Genomic DNA, 12,824 nt, shown 5'->3' with positions numbered 1-12,824 from the left:
CATAACTAGAAACTGCTGCCTGTGAGGTCTTTATTATCTGTATAGGAAGTAATCATATTTGAACCTTCAGTCACAATCCATGAAACTTAAATGTTTAGCAGGAGGGTTTGCTTGTTTAATAGACCTAAAGCTTAGTTGAATAACTGTGTTTTATAAATAAAATTTTACTGTCACCGAAAGCAAATGATCATTTAATACATCATGCCACTCTTTTTAAATATTTGTGAGAATCATAAGCATAAGTACATATATGCACTCAAAAACTGTCTTTTTATGTTAACTGGCTATAATTTCAAAACCTGAAATGATCAGCCAACTTAAATGTCACTGAGCACAGATGCACAAAGACCTATAAACACTGTTTCCTAAAATATATTTTGAGACCTCCTCCTAGAGACCCAGTTAAGATATACCTAAGTTTATTTGTGTCCAACCAGCCTGGGCTATGAAATCTGCCTAATTTCTGCCTCAGGACCCTGGATGGGCATCTATAAAATGAGAAAATTACATAAAAATTAAAAGACGATCCAGTAAATTTGGACAGAAAATGGGGAACTGTGGTTTTTGTTCACTGCAGAATTCATAGCCAGAGCTACATTTTTGAAACTAAGCCAGGGTTTAGTTAATGGAGGATATCAATGCTGCCCACTCAGACTCTTTCTCCGAAGGAGGAGAGGGGCTGAGTGTCAATAGGGGAGAGGAATGTGCCTCTGCAACGCAGCTTCCCACAGGGCTGCTGGTTGGCAGAGGAAGTGGGATTCTCCCTCCAGAACACACTCCAGTTTTACTCAGAGAAATAGACCCTTTATCCCGTTACTGCGTTGGGATTTTTATCTTCAGTAGCTTGTTGAGAAGTGTCGAGGGTCTGCACCTTGGAGTATATGCTATCACTCCTCTCCAGGCTTGGGTGGCATCCTACAGTCATTGATCTACCTACAGTCAGCCAGGTGTCTGGTCCAGCTATGTAGCTGGAAAGTTTCATTTTTATTATTTTTCCAAATCTTCTCCAAGTGGGGCTGTTTATCTCCTATGCACAGATTTTCTCAGGAGGCTCCCTTAGCCCATTGCTTCTATGTGGAAAAAACTCAATCATGGTCATTCAAGGCCTCTTGGCACTTCTCAGTTCCATCCTGTCCAGATCAGCGGACAACAGGTTGTGCTGAGAGAAACAAGACCAATTTTAAGAAGCACATCAGATGGTTGCAAAAATGTCAGACCACAGATTCAGTCATCTCCACACTTGAGAAGTACAAAGTCTGATTCAGCAAGAGGTCTCTAGGTACCTCTTCCTTCAACCTTGACTTTGCTCTCAAAAGGCTGAGGCAGTTTAGGAAGAGTAGAGGGTGGTGGCACATAGCATATGATAACACTTTCACAAATAAACTTTTAAGCAGCATTCATTGGAGAGGTAAAAATTCTAACCCTAGTAATCACAGAGGTTCTAATTTCTCTTGTATAATTGGTTTGCAGAGTACAATTAGAAGAATCTCTCCTAACCATTACAAACCTATTCTAACCTTTTACTCTTTTGTCTGAGAAAATGTGTAAATGACCTATAAAGACAGACTTAGATTGAGTGTTCAAGTACAAGTATTTTTTAACAAAACTACTGAAGCATATGTTACTTTCACTTCATCTTTATACAAAAACAATGTCACATCTGCATTAAACAGCGTGGGCCCTGACTGCATTCGTAATCATCAACCACCCACAAAGGCCCAGTAGAAAATGTTGGGAATTCTACCAGAGCATCAGTTCTATCAAAGGACTTTTTTTTAAAAGCTCCAAAGAGCTTTGGCAAACTCAACAAAGTAGGAAATTACTCATCCTAGAGTCCACCTGCTAGACTAAAGATGATAATCAAAAAATAGAATAGTGGTTAGCAGAGCCTGGTTACCAGAGGTAGGAAGGGTTTAGAGGAGGAGGAAGAAAAGAGGCTGGTTAATAGGTAACTTCTCATGCTCTGTAGCATGAGATAACTATAGCTGACAACAATTAATTACAAATTTCAAAAGTGTTAGTAAAGAGGACTTTTAATGTTCCCAACACACACACACACAAGAAAGATAAATGTCTGAGGTGTTGGAAATGCCAGTTACCCTAATCTGATCAGAACACACTGTACATACGTATGAAAGTATCATGCTGCTCTCCCTGTAAATGTGTGTAACTATTAGATATCAATTAAAATTTTTACGTATATGTTCAAACAGGAGCCATTAGTGAGCTGTTACCATTTTGGCCTTGCACAGGGTCTGGCTGCATTAAAATCTCCCTGAGAGATGAGTTCCAGTGCATGTGGGTGACCAAAGGCCAGATGAGCAGGCCACCAAGCCAGGGTGGAGGCTGCAGGACTGAGTCACTGCTTTCATCTGGCAGTGAGACTAAGCCGTGATTCAGTGTTTCCTGCACACATCTTCATATGCTAGGGCACTGCTTCAGTTGCCCAAACAACCAGCTGACCTGGACTGGCTAAGAAGCTACTTCAGCACTGCCTTTATGCAAGCTTCAGCACTATGAGTACAATCATCCTATAGCCATCACAGCTGGAGTCCAACCAAGCTAAAACTGTCTAGGAGGATACCAAAGTTGATACTTAGAGAACTGAGCGTTTATTATCAGTGATTCATTTTGTTTCTTTGCCCTAAAAGTGTATGCCACAGCCTCCTAGGATGCAGACTTGTCCATTCCATTAAGAACTGGAGGTCAAGGAGCTACACGGAGAATGAAGCAGCACCAGACTTTGACTGATGGCCCAATATCACTATCATCCTCCATATTTAACCTTCCACTCCCAAGAACCAGGAATTGCAATGCACATGCTATTTACACAGTGTCAGCTGGCATTAGGTATAAGGGCCACTTTGTATGTTTGCTGTTACTTTGAAGCTATAAAAATATATCCAAGTGCATGCATGTTCTCCCTTTCTCCATCTCTCCTTCCAAAAAGCTACAGTTGCCTTACCAGGGCTCTGTCCCAGAATGCAAACGTTTCTGCAAACCTTTCTCATCTGCATGAGAGCTCAGCACAATTCTGAGGCAGGGAAGCCACAGATGTGCCCCTTTGCCCGTGACTCCTCAGTGGTCTTTGCTCCACCAAAACCTGAGGCCACAAGGCTCTCCCTTCCCATATACAATGCAAATATGGTCAGCCTCCAGGTAAAAAGTATTCTTCCCCCAGTTTCCAGAAATCTTTGAAATTAACAGTATGCTTCTGCCTACGAGCCTCTTGAGGAAAACACATCAGTCCCAGAAACCTAAAGCCCTCCTGTCCTTTGGCAAGCACTTTAGTGATGACTCAATACTTCCTCCCTGTTGGCAACAACCTGGTGTCCCACCTGTCCTCTGCTCACTGAGACTGGCTGGATTCAAACTACATCTGGTCCCCTTCCCTTTCACCCTCCAGCTGGAGTCTACCATGAGGCCCAGGAGGATGGGACTGCTCTGAGGAGCCCTCCCTGGCCTGGTCCCATTCCTTACTGGCTCTGCTCTTAGAAGTCTGAGTATGGTGACCACTTTTGGTCTCCCCTTCTCTGCTGCTTAGTCTTACCCAATTATGTGATGAGATTTTTTTTTTCCTTTTGGAAACAGGGCCTTGTGTAGTTCATTGTGGCCTTGAACCCATAATATAACCCAGACTGGCCTTGAATTCCTGCTTCAGTCTCCCAAGTGCTAGGATTACAGGTGTACCCCACCATACCCAGATCATTTGATGGGGTTTCTAGGGGAAGTGGTTTAAAGCAGTTGCATTTCTTTTGGAAGGGCTCCTTTAGTCAGATAAAGGAACTTTACAGAGAGCCTCTCTCTGTACCTGAGGTAGGAAGGAACAGAAGGTAAAGATTCCCAGGCCTGCTGAGTCCACTCATCCTCTTTAATCTCAGTGGTCAGCATGACAGCAGTGCACACTTTGAGGCATTGTTTCTGAGCCCCAACGTCTCCCAAGTTCCAGGTATCCCATGGTGGCAGAAGCCTCTCCTGGTGGAAGACCCAGCGCTTTAGAGCAGAGATGGACACAATGTGGATGTAACAAGTAGTTCATAGTGTGTCACAAGGGAGTGAAATGCCCTAGAAATGCTCAATGAAAGCAACTGTACCTCTATTCCACTCTACAGATTAGGATCTTCACTGATGATCTGACCTCAACCAAGGGGCCCAGATCAGTCAGTTAGTAACAGGCTCCAACTTAGGAGATAATGGTCTCTAGACAAACTTCAGGTGTTAGTTAATGAGCATTTCCCATAGGATAAATCCTCAGTAAATTGTCCAATTCCTAAAAAGATCTAAGGAACCTAGTGTAGGTGAGAAAAACTAGTCAAATTTTCTTCAAAGAAGAAAGTTGCCCTAGTTTTCAATGAAAGTAAAATAGAGAAGGAGGAATATGCAACCCTGGGGGGAAAATGTATTTCGGCAAACCTCTTAGATGAGGTTTAGTAGCAAATTGTAGTTTTTGTCATCTCCAGAAATGCCCCAAGCACATCGCGTAAGTACTGTCACTGGTGAGGACACACTTGCTGATGGAGAAAGACCTCTGCCTTCAGTGATCTTCTGAAGACTGTGAGGAGCCAAACCTAAAATTGTCACACAGTAGGTGGCAAGGCCTCAAGGATGAACAGAACCCAGGGTAACCTGCGTTCCAGACCTGGAATTTGAGAAGAGGAGGATGAACAGAAGTTGGAGGGCTCAAGGAACATTTAGTAAAAGGATGCACTAGTCCTGAGAACATAAACAGAGGGAGGAGCCATTGGAAAGAGCCAGAAACTTTGTGAGCATTGGCCTGCGTAGCAAGACACCAAAAACTGAAGCAGTTGTCCTCTGCTGACCCCTTCTGCTCTTTGCTTCTTTATTGACAGTTCCTCCACCCCTGAAATTCTGCTTTCTCCCTGTGATCTTACTCAATGAAGGCTTTATAAATAGCAAGTCGTATTTGCACAGAGCAGGCTTCATGAGAGCGACCAGACAGCCTGGGGTGCCCAGAGAAGCCAGTTTTTCTCTTCCTGTCTCTGACTCCCATCAGGTTAGCACCCCCTTTCACTCTCTAATATGACCTTAGATGATAAATTTGTTGTCACCCCTGACTCTGCCTGACCTCTACAGAGAACAAGATGAGGTCAAAGTCTGCTGGACAAAATTCATCTTTGAGAGCATTTCTAGGAATCTGAAAATGCAAAGTACCTGTAATCAATTAGATGGAAAACTAAAGAATAAGCGTTTTTCCTTTGTCCAGAAAATATTATTAAAAGGGTTGTAAGTCATTAAATGAAACTATACAATATAAAAAGTTAAGAGATGCATCAATCATACTGAAATGAAAAGCAATGGCATAAAAGTGTTAATAACAAAACAGCATTTTTAAGAGACAGAGAAAGATATTAAATGGAAAAAATGAATAAATGAAAGTCTCAGTTTGACAAAGAAGTGCAAGTAAAAGGTAAAGTCCTTACCAGTAAGGATATTTGACTGGATTCAGATTTCACAGCATCTTCAGCTAAGGGCAAAACATGAATGAATGAAGATTAGCTGAGGTGACAGTCATTCAGTTACAGGCAGTCCCTATTTTATGACAGTTTAATTTAGAACATTTTTACTTTACAATGGTGTGAAAGCTGCATACATTCAATAAAACCTGTACTTCACAGTTTGAAATTTGGCAATGGTTCAGTCCTCTGTCAGGATGCCAGGCAGCAGGAAACCAGCAGCTAATGTCCACAGTGACATTGCTGCTAGACTACACTGTCCCACAGATCAGGTATAGTAAATACATTTTAAACTTAGGACATTTCAACTTCAGTTGAGTTTATCATACTGGATGTAGTGGTGCATGCCTGTAATCCAGCACTCTAGGCAGCCGAGGCTGGAAGATCACAAGTTCAAGCCCATTCTGGGTAATTTAGTGACTTAGTGAGACCCTGTCTCAAAATAAAGGGGGCCAGAATATATAGTTCAGTGTGAAGTGCTGGGTTCAGACACCAGTATTGAAAAAGAAACGTGAAAAAGGTGGGTTTATCAAGATACAAGATCCGGCAAAATATGGATAAAGCATTATATCTCCAGTGAAACCACATGATTACAACCCTGCTGCAAAACTGCCTGCTTTATCGACCAAAGACTGTTGACCATAGCATGGGGGTTACTTGCTTCTGGAATGAAAACAAGATCTATGCCATCCAGTTGAATCCTTCTCTTACAACAAGAGCAAAATATAGAACTAAAAACCTTTTAATGACTGTTATTGATGGTTTTTACTTAATTGGCATTTAACAGCTTCAGTCCCTTATTTCCATCTATCACCTCACTGTCCATACTTGAACGCCCCATAGGCAACTCCAACTGCAAACACCTAAAGCTAACTTCCCCTTTGCCTCATCCAGCTCTGTCCATGTTCCCACTGTTCACTGAGCTGTATCCCAAGGAATTCTTGTGATTCTTCAACTGGGTCAGGAAATAAGCCCACTTCCAGCTTTTGTTCTGGAATTCTTCCCTGTCTCGGGCCTGTCCTCCCGCACCCACCCCCTTTCTCTGATTCCCAGTAATTTATCTTTCTTCTTCATGTCTCAGCCTTGCTATTCCTTACTTGATAAGTCTCCTTAACCATTCATCTCTCCATTATTCCCTTTCCAGACATAGCCTTGGAAATCTAGACAGTTGTGTATGTGGAATGTTTAGTGTCTGCCCCACCTGTAGGCTCTAAGCGGGGGATGGCATGGGCTTTGTCTATTTTGACCCATCACCTAAGCCAAGCCAGTGCCTGCACATAGTAGGTTGTTCTGATTGACCTCTATACCCATCCAGGTGTTAGTTCTGTTTCCATCAAGTTAGAAATTGGACCACACTGGGATACCTCTGAATTTCAGCCTCTCTCTTTTGTTTTACTCCCCACTCCAATATCCATGAACTTGTTCTGTGCGCGACCCAATTACCATAGAGACATTTCATTTCCTCTTTGATTTCCCTTCAATAACAGATTGTGACTTGTAATTCATTTAGCATACATTGAAACCTGAATATCTACTGATTATGTTGCCAAGCACCAGGCTTATTACAATAAAGACAGAGAAAAGATGTCATCTCTCGAAGAGAGCCTCGAAAATGACTGTTTCTGGCAGAAAATTTGTTTTGTCTCATAGACTTGAGCTTCACAGTCATTCATGAATGAATACTAAACCTAAGGAAGATCAATGCAGCATTCTCTTAACCCTCTCAATGGATTTAATGGAGAATTGAGTAACAGAAAAGTTACAAGGGAGAGATGCTGAGAGATTTGAAAAAGAAAGAGAAGGTTGCTATAGCATATGCCTCTTGAAGGAATGAAATTGGGTGATTCATCTAGTTTATAGTAAGTAGTTTCTCAGGCTTCAATCTTGAGTCACCTGAGTCACTTTTTCTTAGCTGTTTAATTCCCATGTTTATTCCTTTTATTATTTTCCAGCAGTAAAATAAAATAACATTCAAAAGCTGAATTTTTTTAAGGAGAAAGGTAGAAAAATATCTTGGTGGTGCCGTGACATACAATTTTAATCAAATCCCATAAGTTTTTTTTTTTTCCTGGAGGAATTATTTTACAATGTTTAACAATCTCATCTGCTTTCTTAGTGAATGACCTATTGTCCTCTATAAAGTTTTTAATGATGTAGAATAACTGCAAATTAAATAGTATAATCAAAATCAGGCATTAAACAAAAAGCAGTACAGGCGGTGGCTGGTGTTAAGTACCACAGTGTTGAGTGTGTAGGGCCTCACATCGTGTGACTAGATCAGGAAAGTGGAAAATCAGAAAGGCTTTGCTCGGTGACTGGTGGGGCAGTGGGTCTCTGAGCATCACATGGACCTGACACAGGAATTCAGCCCTGGCTCCAGGCTGCAGAGCCAGCTCCTATTAGAGATGTCACCAATGTCAGTCCTGCAGGGTTGTTCTGGGCAGGCACTGTGCCATCCCCTGGGGGTGCATCATTTGGAGGCCCCTCCCATGGTGGTTGAGCTGCAGAGATTCTTGGGGTTTGTTCATTTGTTTTGCTTCTGTATTTTAAATCATTTTCTCTACGACTTCACATCACATGCACTGTTTCCTACCATAAAAGTCAGGAGGAAAAATATTTGGAGACAGCAAAAAGTCAAGAGACTCTGCCAGTCCTGGTCTATTTCCATGGCTAGGGGGAGACTCAGATGTCTTGCTGAAGGCTTTTACTGAACTTTAGTTGAACCTCTTGTGATTTCTGTTATTGCAGGAATAGTCTACCTCCTACACCTCCTGCTGAGATGATAGTAAGAGCCCTACACTAACCATACATCCCACCTTCCTTCAGAGGTGTTCTCTATGCTACTGGTGTATTCAGCCAAACAGAATCAAAACTAGAGTTAAAGTTCTTTTCCAGTATCGTTGCCAAAAACAAAGCCGTCTTGCTGAATGAGAGGAGAGCATTCTCAGGGACAAGCCTATGAACCTGTCACCCACTGGGTGTGGTCAGTGAGCAGCTCCTGGTCTGGCTGTCCTCTGAGCTGCCTGCTCAGGCTTCCCCTCCCTTTCCTTCTGCCCCAGGTCTTCATCATGATCTGCAGACTGCACCTTTCTCTCCTGGCCTCATTCTGTGGCACTAGAGCCTTAATTCACAGGACTTAGGGAGCAAGAACAGGAAATAGGAGCACCTCTGTTGTCCACAATAGCCTGGACATTGCTGACTGGCTCCTTCTACATGCCATCCAGAGAGGGGAAGGGCGGTTTGGAGGCTGATGTAGGTAGAGGGCCACACTCAAGGTCCATAATGAATGAATAGTGAAACCTGTTCCAGGCGTAATACCATCCAGCCCCAGACCACACATTTTGACATAGAACAGCAGAGACACTCCACTCACTTCTGCAGGTTCCCCAGTCGAGAATCACTGCCAGAGGCTGGGTAGCACTTGCTGTAGCATTCAGCCCAGTACCATCAATCTGTCATCTCTCCTGACCACATCCCTCCTTGTCTTTAAAATGCTACTCAGTTGTCCATGGGAAGGTTCCTTAGTGGCTCCATTTATTTAACCTTTACTCAGCTGGCATTTACTGAGCATCTGCTAACAGTTCCAGACATTGTTTAGAGAGCGACTGGTCCCGCTCAACTATAAGTCACAACTCGTGTCTACCCTACCCTACCCAGCTCCACCTTAATCTTTCCATTTTCATATTATCTCAAATCATCTCTGGCTTTCTCCACTGATTTTCTGCTAGGAATTGAGCTTTTCTAGGACAGTGACTCCTCCAGTTTTTATTTTTATCTTCCTGTAGTCCAGGACAATGATCTGCACATAGTAGGAATTCAGTAAATGCTGGACCAGGCAACCAACCCAAGGACATGAAACTATCGCCAACTATTTTGTTTCTGCAAAAGGGATAACGGATTCAGTTGCATCATTTTCTCATGTGAAGATCCTGTCTGCAAGTTGTGATTAAAGCCTACCGTGGATATTTAAATATTTTCATAATGTATTACATCAAAAACATGCTTCCATTCCTCCCCTTCAAAATCCTCCCCCTCACTTTGAACACACTTATGGCATCATTCATGCCACTTCTGAAGCAGTTCTGGAAGACCTCCTTCATCAGTGTCATTAGTTGTGCTGTCATGGCTGCTTCAGTGTCATAAATCAATTCAAAACATTTTCCTTTCATGGTCATTTTGATTTGGGGGAAGAACCAGAGATCACACAGTACTGAATCTAGTGAACAAGGCACATAAGGACACATAGTAATATTTTTATTTGACAGAAATTGTATAAACATCTTGAATTGATGTAGGACTTTGCGATAGCCACAGAAAGGCATTTACAAAAGAAGACTTCCAGAATTGCTGCAGGAAGTGGCAAAATAGTGAGACAGGTGCGTCTAAAGTGAGGAAATAGTTTGAGAGAGATTAATGGCAATGCGTCTTTTACTGTAATAAAATTTATTTTTAATATAAACATTTACCATATTTTTGGATCACATATGTATCTTCTCTGCCGTATAAGTGTGATGAGGGAACAACCTACAGAGCATTTGGGGATTTCAGGTGAACAATAAGCTGGACATGTGTTACATGCAAGATGCAGTGGACCCCTTATTTCTTGGAGCACCCTGAGGGGGCCTTAGTCTTCAGGCCATGCTCTGACCACCTCCCAGTAACAGCTTCTGAGACAGAATACAGCGTGTCCCCTGCCTTCCTCACCTTCAGAGCGCTGAGATATAGGAGGCAAACGAATGAAAAGTACACTGACAGAAGAAAGGGAATGAATGCAAACCTGGGAGAATATGATGGAGAAGTGGGAAGCATTCTCATTTTCTTTCTTCTTTTAGTTTTTTGTTGTTATAGACAATTTTAACACACATACAACTCGTCACTATAATAGGTGGAAAAATTAAAACAATACTTTTTATTCCTTTCACATACAAAATTGGTCAGAATAATATAATAACCCTCCAATGAGCTCATCACCTAAATTCAACTGGCTTCAACCCGCAGCCATCTTGTTTCACAAATATGCCTGCCCTGTCTTCCTCCTCCCACTGTATTGTTTTACAGCAAATCCCAATGTCGTATAATATTATCTGTAAATATTTCAGAATGAATCTCTAAAATGCTCTTTTAAAAATTGTCAAAATATCATTACTATGCCTCAAAAAAACCAATAATCTCATTGTATCACTAGATTTCCTGTCTGTTTTCCATTTTTCAGCTGTGGAGATGTTTTCAGTAAATCTGAAAAACGTGTCACACATTGCGTTTTCATTGGGAAGGAAAAGACAAAGGAACCAAAACTAATTTTTCTTACAGGAAGGAGAAAACAACAACAGGGAGATAATTTCAGGGGATAAGGACAAAACTGCCTGTTTTTTGAGACCCAGCCAACCTCAACCAGGTGGACTTTTTGGCACCTCCCAAGCTCGCCCTCTGGTGGCAGATGGGCATTGCCATGACGCCATGGTGTCCCTGAACTCTCCAGGATTGTTGGTTTCAAAACATGATGGGGCTTTCTACAGTGTTGCGGGTAGTTTAAAAGTTGGCCACATGACAAAAGTGTGTAACATGAGGTTTTTAAAGTATTGATTGAACACATAATTTAAAAGCTAGAATATTAAATAAACATCTCTGCCCTTTCTTGCAGCAGGCCGCCCAGAGAACAGCTCTCCGAACACTATCTGACAGGTACATTTTGTCATTTTTATGAACTATAAATTGCTTTATGAAACATTGAGTCCTATTTATTGTGGCATATAATTCATAATCGGATTTTGTCCCTAAAGTATCTGTGAACTGGGATGTTAAACATTTCGCATGCTTGGATTTGTCATGCATGTGTGGAGTTTATTACTGCAAAACTCGCCTTGTTGTATTTCACATAAAGTATGAAGAATCCCTCATTGGGCAATGAAACAAGAGACAAGAAAGTTAGGGGGAAAGGCCTGAATGGTGCAGTAAATTTTGAACTTTGGAATTGGTTGAAATCTAAGCTCATTTTTCAGCAATAAGTAGTTCATTTATTTTGAGGTGCTTTCTTCACCCTTTCCCTATGATTTCACCAGTGGCAATCTGTCTTTTGATGGGATTTTCTCTTTAAAGACTTTTTTCATGTGGCTCAGCAACTCATGGTCCTGACTTCTTACTCCCTGCTTCTTTAGCCTGTTTTTCCTAACCTGTGTTGTTGAACGAGACATGAAAACCTGACCAAAGCCATAAACTGTAATTCGTACCCCATTTTGCCTCAAAAGCTGCAGAAAGAGTGTCAGACAGGAATGTATAAAGTTGCTTTCTAGAGTAGACCCGACCCCCCTTTGGGGGTTGGTTGAGCTTTTGTTTCCAACTAAGATAAGGGTGCCTGTGCATGTGTGTGTGTGTGTGTGTGTGTGTGTGTGTGTGTGTGTGTGTGTGTGTTGAAGATCTATCAGGAGGCAAAGATGAAGCCCCTACATATCACCCCAAAGGAAGTGCTGACAGTGTTAGGTGATGACCCTCTCTGCTAGAAGCAGGGACCCCAACATTAGCCAGCCTTCAACCCTTTCCTTCCTTCCTGGTTCCTTTCTTTTGTAGAATGAACAGCCCCTGACTGTGTAAACAAGTTCAGTTCGGTGTTTTTCCAGTGTAAAACCTGTCACTGAGGCGAATTAACTGATGTGCATGGGTGAAAAGCATTTCCTATACAGTGGCATGTTTATTTCTACTGAAAAGCCTTCCCATGACAACCACACAAGTCTACACGTTCTGAGAGTGGTGGGCACGTGATCCGGAATTGCTTCTGGGATTTTCACAAAAGCTGATAACTGTTCTGCATCTGAGTCTGTTGGTAGAAGTAAGAGAGGCTCTGGATCAAAACTCATTTAAAATGTGACACAATAATTCTTTTCCTAGACATATTTCTTTTTTCCTTTTGACTTCTCCTTTCAAGTAAAATGATTCCTTCAAGAAAATGCATTGAGAAGCCAGAGAAGGCTGTCTGTTTGTATCACTTTGTCATTGCTAACAAATGCAAGGTTTCTTATAAAGAGTATTGAAAAATGAAAATATTATAAATAAGATTATGGTGAGGTTTTCACAATCCCATTAATATACTAAAAACCACTAAATTGTACCTTTTAATGACATGAACTTCATAGTATATAAATTATATTTTAATAAAGTTTCATATATTTGCTCACAATGTCATGATGACTTTTGATACAGTGAACTAAAACCTGTTTTAGGAAAATATGGACTCCCTTTAAAGACATGGTAACACATTCAAAAATATTTCATCAGAAACTAGGACTGATGTGTTCAAAGGCTTCTTCCAAAGTGACATGTGACTTAGTCCTGGGTAGAAAATGTGTATGATTTTGA

General features: G+C 41.5%; 1 protein-coding gene across 1 annotated transcript in view; it reads left to right on the top strand.

Moving 5' to 3' along the window:
* Aff3 (AF4/FMR2 family member 3) overlaps positions 1-12,824 on the top strand; it is a 399,929-nt gene that overhangs the window by 303,080 nt on the left and 84,025 nt on the right. Inside the window, exon 11 of the mRNA XM_033761487.1 lies at positions 11,116-11,156. Coding sequence (XP_033617378.1) covers positions 11,116-11,156 — 41 coding nt within the window. The remainder of the gene's footprint in view (positions 1-11,115; positions 11,157-12,824) is intronic.

Source organism: Fukomys damarensis, unplaced genomic scaffold (assembly GCF_012274545.1).
Source record: "Fukomys damarensis isolate Sample0158 unplaced genomic scaffold, DMR_v1.0_HiC HiC_scaffold_9, whole genome shotgun sequence".
NCBI classification, from domain to species: Eukaryota; Metazoa; Chordata; class Mammalia; order Rodentia; family Bathyergidae; genus Fukomys; species Fukomys damarensis.
Note: the sequence above shows the minus strand (reverse complement) of the source record. Positions and strands in the feature narration are given on the sequence as shown.